The sequence below is a fragment of the Vigna unguiculata genome, chromosome 1, assembly GCF_037176805.1.
Source record: "Vigna unguiculata cultivar grain cowpea cultivar isolate G323 ecotype 2 chromosome 1, ASM3717680v1, whole genome shotgun sequence".
NCBI lineage: Eukaryota > Viridiplantae > Streptophyta > Magnoliopsida > Fabales > Fabaceae > Vigna > Vigna unguiculata.
In genome coordinates this window covers 27,754,605-27,771,297 of record NC_140792.1, presented here as the reverse complement: position 1 = coordinate 27,771,297, position 16,693 = coordinate 27,754,605, and the positions used below count along the sequence as shown (strand labels likewise).

The following is a 16,693-nucleotide window of genomic DNA, read 5'->3' as shown; positions in this document are numbered from 1 at the left end:
GCACAATAAAACATAAACAGATATATGTGAAGTAAATATGCTTCCCCACCCAAAACAATATAAGTACAAAACTCATAATTTCCAAATCACTCAACCATGACCTCATAGTCCTTCATGAGTCATATGCATGAACTAGGTCTTGGGACTTCCCTGTGCTCCAACGAAACTGACTCATTCGTGGTCCAACCCTATGAGCCTATCCCGCTCATAGTCATGCCCTACAGACTCCTCGTTTGTAGTAAAACATCCAAGTCTCACACTTGGATCCTGGCACGCACGCAATCATCATACTATGGACTCCTCGCCCGATAGTAGCCGACGAGAACATCACAGTTCCTTGCCCATCGTGCGCCCGACACATGCAATCACCATACTAAGGACTCATCGCCCATTAGTAGCCGACGGGAACTCAACCAGTTCCATGCCCATCATGTGTCCAACCACCGAGCACATCCCAGACCCCTAATGGACTTAGTCCTTCAAGCCCACCCACCACATCACATGCAAATACAACCTAACCATGGTATAATAACCAAACACACTCACAAGCACATAGAAACATAGTAAATCACATAAACTCGCTTAAGTTAGGGACCTCTCACCCAAGCTAAGCCTTCCGCCTCGCTTAGGCTAGCTCACCTCGCCTGAGCGAGGTTTAAACAGTGCCCATAGTACGTTATCTCACTTAGGCTCTCGCCTGGGCGAGCCACCAATTTGCCCAAAACCACATCCAACCTTGCCTAGACGAGTATTCAACCACACAAGAAAACACTTCGCGAGCACAACCAGTATACCAAATCCCATTTGGTGATATACACAATCAACATATGTTTACATTTCAAATTCCACACTCTTACATATTATTAAAATAAATCATAAAACAACAACACAAAATTGGCATACCTAGGACTCGAACCCAAGTCCTCTCACACAATCAAGTACTATCAACCACTTGAGCTAGTACTTTTCCACATCACATTATACAAAAATTAACGTTATAAAGACGCCTTCCTCCCGCATTTATTAATTAATTAATTATTTAATTAATTAATTTTCCCGGGTCTTGCAACTGATTTTTGAACCCAAGAAAATAAGTTTCCATGCATTAACATTCTCTTGTAATCTAGTTAAGTAAAGAAGAAAATTCAAAGTGAGACACTAATGTTGATGGAACCAATTATTTGAAATTATTTTTTAGTGAAAAAAAAAATACATGTTTGGATTCAGTGCATGAAACAGTCCACATGTAAATATAATGAAAAAGGTAAGTTTCCATATCCAAAAATTGAGATACATGTATTTTAAATTGCCATGGATCGATTCCGACAGATGGGGATCAAATCCACTCTCACATTTCTATCATGAAATGGTTTCAACACTCATGGGAATCAATCCCTTACACACAAATTAACTCATGGATCAATTCTATTTTAATGGGATCAGATCCCTCTTCAGCTCACTCTCATGGATCGGTTTCACTTCATGGGAATCAAATCCTTTTGCTTCTCCATGAATGAAATGTGTTTCTTCTTGTTATCTTCGACCACGAAATCCATGGAGGACATTTGCCTCCATCCTTCACCACCATGGAAAAGAAACAATGTATTTATACATGTATCCCCCTCAAATGACCTCAATTTAAGTGGGATTGAAAAATTTGGGTATCCTGCAAATCATCACCTTTCCTCGCTCTCAAATCCACATAAACGAATGCAAATGTCACCCCCTAATCCATCGTCACCATTCTCTCTGAACAATTACTCCCCCACAAGTGAACACAACATTAGTTTGTTTCCTATATGATCCACCAATTGATGATTTTGAGGTACATGACTCACACCAGCTTAGGAAGTACCAATAAAATATCTTTTAGCCCAATATGCACATGTTGATTATAAGTTTGATCCACCAATAGATTATATAAATGACTCACTAATACATAGAAATATATCAAAAGAGTTTCAAACATCTTCCAAAAGATCACATGTACCTAGTGTATTCACATTATAGATTAGATTTTAGGTATATAGGAGTTTATCTTTTGAAATTGCTCTTAGTTATATGTAGTATACAAAGGAGCACGATAGACAAATATATAGATAGTTTGATGTAGTTAATTTCTTTTATTGTATGTAGATATAAGATAACTATGAATAATATTTACTTGCACTTTTTTTAGTCTTATGTACATATCTAGAGTAATACATATATAAAATATTATTTTGTATGTATTTTATTTATAATATTATTCATTTATATTTTTAAAAAATGGGATAACTTTATTAAGTGAATATTATAAATAAAATACAAAAATAATTATATATATATATATATATATATATATATATATATATATATATATAAAATCATTGTAGATTTGAACATAAGGTTAATCAAAGTACATGTAAATATTATTCTTAACTTATGTAATTCCCTAGAAAATGGCATTTCAAAGGTGATAGAGGTTTAAAAATAGTGAGATACAATTATTTTAATATTAAAAGGTTTTGGTATAAATAGAATTGTTATATACGAGTTTCATTATTTTAGAACACACTATCTCTCTAGAAACCACTTTTTTAGAGTTCTCTGACTTCTCTCTAAGGATTCTCCTCCTCTGTTCACATGATTGAAGATCTAAAACCGTAGGAGTGATCCTTATGGCGAACTCTTCAAATTGGACTGATCAGTTTCTCCGTTCGTGTAAGTTAAGTTTCAGCCCCCTTTTCCTTGGTCTTCTTCTAGTTTTTGTCGCATGTAAGGTTTTTACTACTTGTATGTGTTCTTTTAATTACCGAAGATCAAATTCTGTCAGTAAATCAAAATTACCGATGGATTATCTATGATAAAAAATTCGTCAGTAAAACTCTTATCTGTAAATTTTGTTAATAATTACTGACAAAAAAATTTGTTGGTAATTATTGACTGAAAAATTCGTTTGTAAATAATGCGAATTTTTCATCTTCTTCCTTCTCCCTCCTTCTTCTTCTTTCTATGGTTTATATTTTCATTTTTTTTCTTCCAAAACCTTCTCCACTTCATCTTGGAAAATTCGTCATGCCATTGCCATTGTCGTCGTTGCTGATTCCTCCTCTTCCTTCTCCTTCCCCACCTCATTCTCTCACTTTTTCTTCTTTCTTCCTCTTTTTTCTCTTTCTCTTCAATCACCCTCGTCGTTCCACCAATGTGTCTTTGTTACACCACTATTGTACAACTATCGTGCTGCCATCGTGTCACCGCCTCACCATCAATGCGCATCCAGCGTCTCCTCCTCCTTTTCCTCTTCCTCTTCCTCTTCCTTCTTTTCTTCTTCTTCTTCTTCTCTTCTTCTTCTCATCTTTTTTTTCTTCTCTTCTAATTTTAACGCACCCTCTTAAGATGAGTTTTGGACAAAAAAATTTCTGCAATGAATTTTATTGACAGATTTTATGTTATGCAATTATTGACGAATGTTTTTGTTGATAATTCAAATTTATCAACAAAAAATACATTCGTCGATAAAATTCTATCAATAATTTGAATTTATCGATAGAAATACATTCATCAGTAAAATTTTGTCGGTAATTCCAAAATTTTTTGTATTGGTAAGTTAAACTCGTAGTTAACAAATGAATATTGGGCTAAAAGATGTGTTATTATTATCACCTCCAAGTTATCATGTTTCAAATCTTTTCGTTGTTGTTTTCATTTGTTATTCCAAAGATTAAGGTGCACTTGTTATAGGGTTTAACAAACTACGGTAACATATCTTGTAAGGTTCAAGACTTTGTGTCATGCCGTGTATTTTTCTTTTTCTTTTTGTTGCTCTTGAAATTAGTTAATTAACTAAGTTAATAATTTAGCATTTTTCTTCTTTGCTTCTTATTTTTTTTATATTTTGTTGTACTTGTAAATTTCATTAGAGCATTACAAAATATGGATAATTCCTTCATTTAATTGATTAAAAGAAACTCATAGATTCTCTTTCGGAAGAAAATGACAAATATTTTGTAAAAGTTCAATCCCTTTCCTTTTGAACTTATTCTACTTCTCTAACTTAGGATGCAAGTGATAGCTAACAGATTTATAAACAATGAGTTAGATTATTCTTAAATATTTTCTTTATGACAAAGTTAACCGCTATTTGGGTCTTTTATCAGTTGTAGCTAACGTGGACTTGCCATTATCTTTGTTAGATTTATAAATCACATTTTTTAATGGACATGTTACTAAGACTCTCTTTTTTTTGACATGACAGTCATTGATTAATGTGCTACTATATTTTTCTTTGAAAGAATCAATGGTTCATACTAAACCATGTCAGAGAGTAAAAGATGAAAGTAAAAAAATGGGAGTCAAAGTATAATTTTTATTTTTTAATTGAGATTTAGACGAAAAACTATATTGTGCAAACTAAACCAAATATTTGTATGGTCCGAATCAGTCCCCCAAAACCTTTTAATTTGTGTTTAGTTTAGTAATGTGATCATCATATATTAGAACATTTATCTCATCTTTATTATATTCTTATTAGTCTATCACTTTCTTAATGATATATAAGGTAAGTTGCAACATAATTCAAGTTTGTCTTTTACACTTTAAAAACAACACTTTTCTGGAAAAGATAATTCTTGCACAAATTGAATATAGACATAACAAACAACCTTCAATTAGTTATCTTCTAAATACATAGAAATAAATTTTTTTCAAAAACATTTTGAAGATGAATGTAAGAATCCTAAAATCAACTTCAAGTGCGAACAACATAATTAAAAAAAATGAAATATATCTATAAAATATTTTTACACTATTTATATAATTTTACAACAAGATTATTAAGAGGGAAATTCAACCCTCTATGTCAAGACAATGATCTCTCTCAAACAAAGCATAACAAGGATATGTCTGTGTGAAGATTTAGAGGATTGTGTTGGAAACGGGGTACAAGCTTTACCTTACAAGCCGGTTTTGTGGGGTTAAGTTAGACATAAATTTCACTTCGAATATAGTATTAGAGTCATTATTTATAAAGCCTATCCTAACGAGATTTCTTGGACATTATGTTCCTCTTGTTATCAGACTCCTAATGAATCACCCATTAATTCTAGTCTCACGCATGAATGTATATACTTCGGCGTGAGGAGGTGTTGGAAGTCATATATCGACTAGAGATAAGACAATTCATACTGGGATGCAAACCTTACTTTACAAGTCGGTTTTGTGGAGTTGAATTATGCTTAAAGCCCAATTCTTAACAAATTGTGTGATCAAGGACATAAAGATTATTTATATGGAAGATTATATAATAATTGTCATCTCCATGAAGATCCATACAAAGATAACTTTGCTAAAAGATCATCATTAAGAAAGTTGAATGTATACCATCTATGATAGCTCTTTCATATTAAGCTGTGCGTATTTAGTTTTTTCTGTATAAATGTGCGAAACTTTTGTATTCTTAATCTTAGGATATTGCACACTTTCATCGGAGTAACTTTATTACGTGAAGGATCAAAATACAATATTTTGTTTCCCTGCAACAATGATGAAGTTGAGTTTAGATTAATAGCTCAATGGGTATTTGGAGTCTTAGCAGTTACTGTTCATAATTCACACTCTTACAAGATTGAATGAAGCATGTTGAGTTCAATGAACACTTTATCACAGATTTGTATAATTTTTACCTTAATGAATCACCAACTTATTTAAATTTTATTGAAGGATCTACCAAGACAACCTTTTGAGCATTGATATCTTTTTACTAACTTGGAGGAGAGTGTAAGTTAATTAGAAATATTAAGATTTTATTGTTGAAAATAAATTAAAGAGATATAAATAAACTATGAATGATATATTTATCGAAATTTGTAGAATCAAATTAAGGGTAATTAATAGGAATTATCGAATTCAAGAACTTCAGGGTTCATCTCCTACAAATAAGGTTTGGGGGACAGAAAATGCTAAGAAATAAGAACGAACATATTTTAAACGAATCTTATTCTCCTTTCTCACTTAAAATGACAAAATAAACACGTTCTCGTAATATTCTTTGATTCATCTCAATTGATGAAAAATCTCAAATTAATAAAATATAATTTTGAGTAAGAATAATAAAGACTTGTATTAATTTTCTTTTAATAATTAAATTCGTAACTTATTTCTAATAATAATCTTTTACTCACTTTTATAATTATTTGGCATTTATCTAAATATTTTTTATATTTTTATTTGATAATATTACTTTCATAATTTCTTTCTTAATATTTAATATAAAAAAAGTTGTGTATCTTTTTATATTAAATACTTAATATTATGTTTTTCTTTTGTTATAATTATTCTTTTTTATCAAAATATATTTAATTAATATTTAGAGTAGTAAATAAACAGTATGATATAATTGTTTCCCAAATGAAATAGAAATGAAACAAAAATTTCATAATCATCTATTATTGAAATGAAAAAATGAATTTTTAATTTAGATATTGGGACAAAATGAACCCGTTGCCATCCAACCGTTGTCTTTGACCACGTATGCAGTTTGTTATGACACTTACATAACCGTTGTCTCCTCCTTATTGTATCGCTCTTTCTTTTTCTCACGAGATAGTAATGTTTCGATGGATGCCAATTTTGTTGAGGCATCAGTAATAAATCCTAATTAGATCAAATTTACTTTTTAGAACACCCGTGTTTTGCTTTTTTTTTTGGGGGGGGGGGGAGATTTGCTTCCAGTTAATGTGGTTTATTTTCCTTATTTGTTTTGCATAGTTGCATCCACGATTATTGGTATCGATTTAATAAGATATTAACTTTCCACAAATATTAAAGAAAGAAAACAAAGACTTATTTTATGAGTAAAGAAGTTCATTTGTTCCTTATCATACACAGCTTGTGATTGTTCTTGAGTTTTCTTTCTTATTTTTTTCCTTGTGTATTCATGCACTGGTCAATATTACAAAGGACAATATTTCTTAATAAAATCACTTTACCTCACTAGCTTCTTCCAACTTCCAGCTGCAGATGCAATCAATATATCAAACTCCATTGCTGTACCTTCCAACACTTTCCTTTGGTCAAAACACTCTTCACACCTCAAAACACACCAAATACGGAACAAAAAATCTGTCCCAGTTGTATGCACTTGCACACTAAAGAATGAGGACAATAAGTAATATGACCAGCACAACAACAACAATTACAAGCACCCACCAACACTGTAAAGAAAGGAGTATTATATGAGTAGTCAAATAACATAAGAATGATGTACAAGTGTAATAACATAATAGCATTAAAGAATAATGTTGCGTGCTGGTATGATACTGGGAATATTTTTTACGTGCAGAGATGTTAACATGTAAGGGTAGTGTGCACTGAGCAATGCCATTAGTAAGAAATAAGAAACTATTTCTGAAAAATAAATTCCAAATGTAAAACATGAAATGAACGGCATCATATTTTAATGTTTATAAAGACAAAACTCAAGCATTAGTACGATAAGATCTTTTTGACTCACCCATGAGGTTCTGGATTTCACACTTTTGGAAGCCTTGGCTAGCTGGACCCTAGCTTGGGTTGTTGCACCAGCAGAAGCATCAATATTTGATTGAATGTCATCTGCCATAATTATGCATAAAATATGAACTACTAGAATAACTAAATGTTTTGGCAACAATAAGCAACTAACATGGTAATCTTATTTACCAATAACAACTCCCTGATCATGAACAAGAACAGCAAGGTCCTTGAATATTTCATTTGCTTGTCCAATTTGCTCTTCTACCTCTCTAATTCCCTGTTCTCTTTCACCAATCATGGCCTCGTTGAATGATATTTCATTATCCAATAGAAGTATCTCTTGCCTACAGTTTTATTTCAATGATCAATTAAATCAAACCATGAAAAATTACATTTCAATCGAGAGTTGAATAAGCCTGCCTATAACGGTAAGATAAAGATTAAATATTATTGAGTTCAATCGGTCCAGTGAACCAGCTGAAATGTTGCTGACTCACCTCTTCTGTTCTCTAATAAAAGGTTGACTTTCGACATCTATTCCAGTCGATTCTTCACCAGAGCCAGAGCTGCTTACACAGAAATTAAAAAGACCTCAAATCACAAGGGAAAAAAGGAAATTAGGTTTCAACAGTATAGAAGTCATTTTTACAATTATATATATACCTTTCGTCATAAACACTTCTAAGAAAGAAAAATAAGAAGGATAAAAATAAAGAAACACCACTTCTTTATAAACTAAAATTAACTTATGAACAAGTTAAAAAGAAAAACAGAGAAAAAAAATTGTGTTTCTGCGCTAATTTCAGTTTAGAGAAGCTAATTTCTATTTTACTTCTTATTTTTTTCCTTTCAGAAGTGTTTCTGAAAAAAATCATACAAGTAGATTCATTGACCTTATTGGTAAAGTAGAAGAGGCGGAGGCAGGGGTGTAAGCAGATTCTCGCTCAGAAGCAAGCTGTTGTACTTTCTGAAACTCTTGCAATGTCGTTTGAAAATCTCTAGCAAGCTTGGCATCTTTAATTTTCTGACTAGCCTGGGTTTCAAAAAGAACAAGGAGGGTTATCTATCCAAACTTTTTTCCTTTTTACACAGATTCAGTTCTAGCTGATTTAATTTTGAAACACTCTCACTGTAAAAATCATTAGTTAACCAATTCGAAATTACCCGCAAGTGGAATGAAATAATTACTAGTAGAGTCAACATACATACGTAACAAATGATCATGATTACATAAGAACATGAAAATATTCACATTGTGAGAGAATTCAAATGAAAATCTTCGTAGTTTTTTCAAGCACAGTAAAATGGAAGAGCATCGAATACAAGGCGAAAAGTGAATAGCGAAACCAGGAAGCATAACCGGGGTATGATCAATTGCGGGTAATCAAAATTCAAAGTCCCACATTTGAAGCATCAAATAAAAGAAAAAGAAAGAAAAAACAAAAATTACATAAAAAAATAACAAGAAAAGAGAAGCCTACATTGGAATTAGCACCACGATCAGATTCACTCAAGGATTTGAGCTTAGCTGAAGTATCCTTCACCTGTTGCAAAATCCTCTGCCTCGTATTGTGCCTACCAAACAAACCACTGTGAAAACACACAAAAAAAAAAAAAACTAAATAAGTGGGGGTAACGTGACGGTACAGCTTCTGACGGTGTTCGGGAGTGTCTTTAACGGTTCCGACGGCATCGACGAGTCGCCGGAAAGTGGCAACGGAAGTGTTGATCTGGAATATTCCGGCGGCAACGGCCTGCGCCGGTGACTGGTTCCGGCGAGATGGAGGGTGGGGTCCACCTTGGATGTCTTGAAAACTCATGGAAGATGGAATGAGATCCTCCACTTCGGTTATGAAATTTGAAGCAAAAGTCAATTGCTTGAAGACCCAGAGAGGAATGGTTTCGGTTTAAGTTCAGAATTTGAGTTTGAATTTCAATTTAATTTAGTTTAATTATTACCGAACCAATTGAAAAGTGGCAGCATGACTCAAAAGTGACGAGTAACATTGCACAGACCCCACTCCCCCTTTTGTCTGTCTTTGTTTCGACCATAAAATCAAATTTTAAAATTAAAATAAGCACTCATTATGTGATTTTATTCGAAGAAAAAAAATGTTGGAATTGAGAGACAATATTAGAGTTAAAAAATCATCCATTCAATATTTTTATTCTTAGGTCATCTTATTACGTGTAACGTGTTCCTAGCATAAATGTGTGTTATCATAAAGTGTGATTGTTTAGATTAAGGGAAGGGATTAAAGATGAGTAATGTGATGGATAAGTTTGATAGATTATAAAAATGCTTTGAATGATAAAAATAAAAGATTATCATTTTTTTTTGTCATAAAAGTTAGGTTTAATTATTCTTTTGATTACTGTTTTTGTTTAAAAGTGTCAAATTGGTCTTTCAGTTTTTGTAAGTATTAATTTGGTCTCGACTTTTAAAAAATTGATACAATTTGACCATTTTCGTTAGATTTTTTGAAACAGATCAAAGATGTTTCATCAAAATTAAAATTGTTAATAAGAATGATTTGATTTATTGATGTAATTAACATAATCATAGTGTCAATTTTGTTAAAAAATCATTGATTCGCTTCAATAAATTAATGGAAAAGAGCCAAATTGCATCAATTTTTTTAAAAATCAGAACTAAATTGAAACTTAAAAAAACTAGAGAACCAATTTGAAAATTTTGAACAAAAACAGGAACCAAAAGAGTAATTAAATCTAAAAGTTATTATTATTATAGTTAAATATGTTTTTAGTCCATAAAATTTGACGCGAAATTGATATTTGTCTTTATTCGAAACTTTAACACATTTGAGTTGTTTACACCGTTTGACACGTTTCTACTTCAATGCCAATTAGGAAACATGTTTGACATGTAAAAGTTTTCTAACATAATTGGGTTAAAAGGACATATCCATTCATTTTTAAAGTTTATGGACCAAGATGTATAAAAGTTTCGAACATTGATGAATTTCAATTTCATGTCAAAGTTCAGGCCAATTACATTAATTTTTTTTCACATGTCAAACTCGTTTCATGCTATGAGTTGTTATAAAATAAGCATTTTATACATAGATATTGCAAAAGATGGATGTTAGGTAGTTGGTTCCCACATTCACAAATTTTATGCAACTTTTCCTCTGCATATGTTGTTGCCCCACAATTTTCCTTTAAATGTTTTTCTTCTTCTTTTGCAAGCCATGATGAGTGTGGAGTTGAGCTTCTTTCGCAAGATGTGGGGTTCGCTCCATAACTCATGGTGAGTTAGCATAGGAGATTGGGGTTTTGGAACCCATCTACACCTAAAAATAGTTGACATATGCTCCAACCAAAGACACATCCTCACTCCCTTTTTTTCCTTTATCTATTTTTCTTTTCTCTCTTAATATTTTCTTCTATAATATCCTGGGTATATTTAATCATTTTTAAGAGTTATCATGCTAGTTCTAATATTCTCGAAAAGTTTGAGAACTTCTTGTTGTATCCTGAAGGCTTGCGCGACACACCATAAACATTATCGACTAAAGCTCCAAAAAGGTATGAGAAAAAACTTGATCACAATGCTTTCAACCCCATTTTTAACGAAAATAAAGTTAGGAACGACAATCCTCCTCTGGCAAATATAGTCAAAGGAGAAGATATAATTATTAAGGTCATTTCTAAAATACATCTTGTGACCAATGTGAGAAGATGGGTGGTAGACTCTAGTTCTACAAGGCACATCTATGCAAAAAAAAAAATTATTTTACCTCCCACACTATTGTGGGTGATGGAGAAGAACATGTGTATCTTAGTGACTCCAGGATAACTTCTGTTTTGGGAAAAGGAAAAGTTCTTCTAAAGTTCACATATGGGAAGACTCTAGCCTTTGAGTGATGTGCTACATGTGCCATCAATCAAAGTTAATCTAATCTCTATAGCCTTGTTTGGAAAAGTTGGGGTTAAAGTTAGGAACAACAATCCTCCTCTGGCAAATATAGTCGAAGGAGAAGACATAATTATTAAGGTCATTTCTGAAATACATCTTGTGACCAATGTGAGAAAATGAGTGGTAGACTCTAGTTCTACAAGGCACATCTGTGCAAAAAAAAATTCTTTTACCTCCCACACTATTGTGGGTGATGGAGAAGAACATGTGTATCTTAGTGACTCCAAGACAACTCCTGTTTTGGAAAAAGGAAAAGTTCTTCTAAAGCTCATATATGGGAAGACTCTAGCCTTTGAGTGATGTGCTACATGTGCCATCAATCAAAGTTAATCTAATCTCTACAGCCTTGTTTGGAAAAGTTGGGGTTAAAGTGTCATTTGAATCTAACAAGATTGTAATGACAACAAATAATGTTTTTTGGGGAAGGGATATTGTGATCAAAGTATCTTTATACTCAATATTTTAGAAATTATTAATCAATCTTGTTCTTGTGCCTATGTTATTGATTCATATGATGTATGTCATGGTAAATTAGGACATGTTAATTATTCGTATGTAATGAAATTACGACGACTAGGATTAATTAATATGTATGATAAGCAAAGTAATAAATATGATATATGCGTGAAATCTAAAATTACAAAGAAAGCTTGTCATTCTGTAGAACGTTTAACTAAATTGTTAGGGTTAATTCACACTGATCTACCTTATTTAAAACAAACCATGTTTAGAGGTGGAAAAAATTATTTTGTAATACTTATAGAGGATTATTCTAGAAACACCAAAGTATACTTAATCAAACATAAGGTTGGAGCCTTTATGTGTTTTTAACCTATAAAGCAAAAGTAGAAAATCAATTGAATAAGAAAATTAAGAGGATTATATTAGATAGAGGTAATGAATATGTTTTGTTTAATGAATATTGTGTTAGAGAATGTATTATCCATAAAGTAAGCCCACCATATTTACTTGAGTCTAATGGAGTAGTTGAGTTAAAGAATAAAACTCTTAAGTTAATGATGAATGTCATGCTTATTAGTTATAATGCACATGATAACCTTTGGGAAGAAGCCCTTCTACTGAATGTTTTTTACAAAATAGAATACCCCATAAGAAAACTGGTAAAACTCCCTATGAGCTATTGAGAGGTTATCAACCTAATCTTAAATATTTAAGAGTGTAAGGGTGCCTAGTTAAGGTAATGTTACTCGATCCTAAGAAAAGGAAAATAGTCTCTAAAACTTATGATTGTATGTTCTTAGGCTATGTTGAACATAGTGCTGCATATAGGTTTCTTGTTCTTAAAAAGTGATTTGATTGAGCATAATATTATAGTAGAGACAAAAAAATGTTGAGTTCTTTGAACATATATGTCCTTTAAAGGTTAATGATCTGATCAACCTATATATACTAATAGTGATGCCACATGTGAGGATTCGAGAAGAAGAAAAAGACAGAGGAAGGAAACTTCTTTTGGAGATGACTTTTATACTTATCTAGTTAAGAATGATCCAACAAGTTTTTTAGAGGCTACTAGTGCTCCTAATGCAAAATAATGAGATAAGGCCATTATGATTGAAATTGAATCAATTTAGAAAAATAATATTTGGACCTTAGTAGACTTACCTAAAGGAGCAAAATCCATTGGTTATAAGTGGATCTTTAAGAAAAAATTATCACCCTGATGGATCCATAGAGAAGTATAAGGCAAGATTAGTAACTAAAGGCTTTACCCAAACCCAACATACATTACTTTGATATACCTTTGCCCTTGTGACTAAGGTTTACTCTATTCAAGTTTTTTTGACTCTAACAATTATTCATAAGCTAGTGATACACCAAATGGATGTTAAAACCGCTTTTCTGAATGGTGTTTTAGAGGAGGAAATTTATATGACTCAACTTGAAGGGTGGGTTGTACCTAATGAGAGAAATAAGACTCTCTAATTCCCCTCAAGTCCAATACTGGAATGACTTGAGAAGTGCCATGAGAAAAAGGCTCATACCCTCCTACTATCATAGAGAGCTTATGGACAAACTCCAAAGGCTCCAACAAGAACTATGAGTGTAGAGGGTTATAGAAAAAAGATGGAGCTTTACATGATGAGGGTAGGAATTAGAGAGGAGGAAGAAAAACCATATATAGGTTTCTTAGCGGTCTCAATCTTAGATTAGAGATAGAGTGAAATTGTTACCCTATCAAGATTTGAATGATTTTGTACAATTGTGCATAAAAGTAGAGCAACAACTCTTGAGAAAAGGTTTTAAAACTATCAACTCTAACTCCAGTACCAAGAAGGACTACAAGAGAGAGGGAGAACAATTGGTAGAAGAGGAACCCTCTAGCCGAGGGAAAGAGAAAAGAGAAGAAAAGGAAAAAGAAAGATTAAGGGAGGGAACATCATCACACACTCACATAAGTGACATTAAGTGTTTTAAGTGTCTTGGTAGAGGTCATATCTCATCATAATACCCTACCAAAAGGACCATGATCTTAAGGGGTATTGATGTATATAGTAGCCAAGATGAGGAGAATGATAGTGGGAAAGAGGAGATTAGCACACCTAAAAGTAAGAATGCCTACCCTTGCAATGGGGATCTTCTTATGATAAAAAGAATGCTCTACAATCAACCTAGTCCCCAAGAACTAACCCAAAGAGAGAATATCTTTCACACAAGACGTAAAGTTTTAGAAAATACATGTTCTCTCATTGTGGATAGTTGCTCATGTTGTAATTTTTGTAGCACTAAGTTGGTTGAAAAATTAGCATTAACTATCATGCCCCATCCACAACCTTACAAACTCCAATGGCTTAAAGATGATAAGGGCATGATAGTTAATTAACAAGTGGAGGTTAAGTTTTCCATAGGAAATTTTGAGGATAATGTGTTATATGACATAGTACCTATGGAAGCTTATCACATCCTGTTGTGAAGGCCTTGACATTTTGAAAAGGAAACTACACACAATGGTCATACCAATGAGATAACCTTCACTCACAAGGGTAAAAAGTTTGTACTTCACCCTCTAACACCATCTCAAGTGGTAGAGGATCAAGTACAAATGAGAAAGAAGAAACAATAAGAAAAAGCTAAAGAGAAAAAGAAAGACACTCCCACACACTCTAGTGAGATCAACTATTCTAAGTGTCAAAGTAACATACACAAGTCCAATGATGCCTTAACAAAGGAGTACTCATGATAAAGGCCAAAGGCTTGTGTGGAGAATCAAAAGAGGTATTATTTCATCTTCATCTAGTATAAGGAAAGACAAGACCAAATAAGATCTTGTGTTCAAATGGGAAGTCACTCTAAAAGCACATGGATTCATCACAAGGCAAACAAGAGATTAAACGAAGATGCTTCTAAACTCCAATGGCTTGATCATTCATTAGATCAAAGGTGTATGATCTTTGGAAGCTACATGGTTTACATAATTATTCTACTAACAATTACCTTATTTTTTTTTATTTTCTGTAGAATGGTATTTGATCTTGAGGGAATAAGCCAAAAAAAAAATCTCCAAATCCTTTTGAAGAAGGATGTTGCCATAAGGAAACATGAATATTTTACGGCAAATCCTTTTGAAGAGAGAGGGGATGATGCCAACCACCTAGCCATGACCAAGTGCATACATAAGGATATGGCTTCATCGTGGAAGGAGCTGCATGAAGAAAAGTGATGATAAATGAAACAAGCATCAATGAAATTTAGCAGGCATCGCCTAACGCCAGATCTTGTGCCCAACGCAACGTGGAACTCAGGAGCACTGACCTTTGTTTAGTGTTTTAGTCATAACTTTCTCTACAAAAACTCTAAATGTGTTTATTCTTTTTTTGTTGGAAACTATGCTCAAAGGGCTAACATTTTACTACAAGAACATCCATGAAAGGTGCACTCCCCCTTAGGAAAATTGGATTGTCCTCAGGCCATCGTAGATATGCAAGGAATTCTAGTGGAGTCATGCTTGGGTAAGGTCCGTAGACATTGTGATAGAGGTACACCTGAAGGTGGAGTTGTCCTCTATGAATGGAGGCATTTTGTTGGCGAAAGTGCTCCATTTGCAACCTCAAATACCTCATATGCTCAAGTAATTCATCATTTATGTTGAGTTGAGGTTGTTGTGCTGGACCTGTTTGTTGTTCTTCAGTTGTTGTTTGTTCTACAACTTGTTGTTCTAACTATGGCTCTTTTGGTTGCTCAAATTCCACTAGGTTGGTACAAAAATGCTCAATGAATTTCTTGGTGATGAAGGGTTGTATCTTTTCAGTTAGTTCTACCTCCACCCCTTGAGCTTGGCAAAGAGTTGTGATTAAAGCTGGGAATCCCAAGGCACCTTTTGACTTCTCACTATTTTTTGAGTTCATATGTCATAAATTTGTGGATTTCTTAAGAAATAATGGTGACCACATCAACATTGAGATCCTCCCTCATTATACAATAGAGGAGATGGCATCTAGGCACATTCAAGTCGGACACATGGCCAATGGGCACTATATTTGTTAGGAAGAATGTCATCCAAACTTGGGCTAAGGTATTCATATCTCCTCTAAGTATTCTGAGAGGATTGTCATAGGGTCCAAGCTGATAGAACCTGTTGGGAATGCAAATGAGGTTTGCAATTGTTGTTTGTTTCAAATAATAATAAATATGGCAAGATTTGAATGAGATTATAAATATAAATTAATTTAACATTACAAATATTTATTTAACCAATTTTTAAATTATTGATTTAGATATGATAAAATGAATTTGACTCATTAGACCGATCTAAAAAAATTCAAAAAATAAGTTAAATGATGGGGAAAATGTAGTCTAAGTTAAATTAAGTTATTTATAAATTGTCTTAATTATAATGTCAAAATAGTCTCTTCCTTCATGATAATGTCTTAATGCAATCCTATAACTACTTTTTACAGCCGTGAATTTTTTTTTAAGATTTTCTTATTTTTCTTTGTGAATTTTATGCATATTAAGATTTTATAGCTCTATTTTTTTTCTTTATATTCTTCATACTATTACGTTGGACATCAAGATCTTGATTATGGAATTAATATTGTCCAATTGTATTTGAGTTGTTTATACGGTTTGACACATTTTTACTTTAATGTTAAGTCAAATACTATTATGAAATGCGTTTGAAATATCAAATAAACTTAACAAAATTTGATTAAAATGACTAAATCCACATATTTCGAAATATGAAGAACTAAATTAGGTCAAAGTTTTGAAATTGACTAATTCTAAAATTCACTAAAA

At 32.6% G+C, this 16,693-nt stretch overlaps 1 protein-coding gene across 1 annotated transcript; it reads right to left on the bottom strand.

Annotated features, from left to right (window-relative positions):
* Positions 1 to 6,801: 6,801 nt before the first annotated feature.
* LOC114174559 (syntaxin-22-like) lies at positions 6,802 to 9,424 on the bottom strand. Its single transcript, XM_028059397.2, has 7 exons — positions 9,142 to 9,424; positions 8,976 to 9,069; positions 8,388 to 8,527; positions 7,992 to 8,060; positions 7,681 to 7,838; positions 7,493 to 7,593; positions 6,802 to 7,193 (listed from the first exon to the last, which is right to left on the bottom strand). Exons 1-7 carry the CDS (start codon positions 9,312 to 9,314, stop codon positions 7,128 to 7,130), a joined length of 801 nt encoding a protein of 266 aa, XP_027915198.1. The 5' UTR covers positions 9,315 to 9,424; the 3' UTR covers positions 6,802 to 7,127.
* Positions 9,425 to 16,693: the final 7,269 nt, after the last annotated feature.

Bases quoted from the DNA above. Each gene is read 5' to 3' on its own strand.
- LOC114174559 (XM_028059397.2), bottom strand. From the start codon at position 9,314: ATGAGTTTTCAAGACATCCAAGGTGGACCCCACCCTCCATCTCGCCGG. The intron at 8,061-8,387 runs GTCAATGAATCT...CTGTGTAAGCAG, and splicing joins TCTTCTACTTTACCAATAAG to CTCTGGCTCTGGTGAAGAAT. The intron at 7,839-7,991 runs GTGAGTCAGCAA...ATAAAACTGTAG, and splicing joins TTTATTAGAGAACAGAAGAG to GCAAGAGATACTTCTATTGG.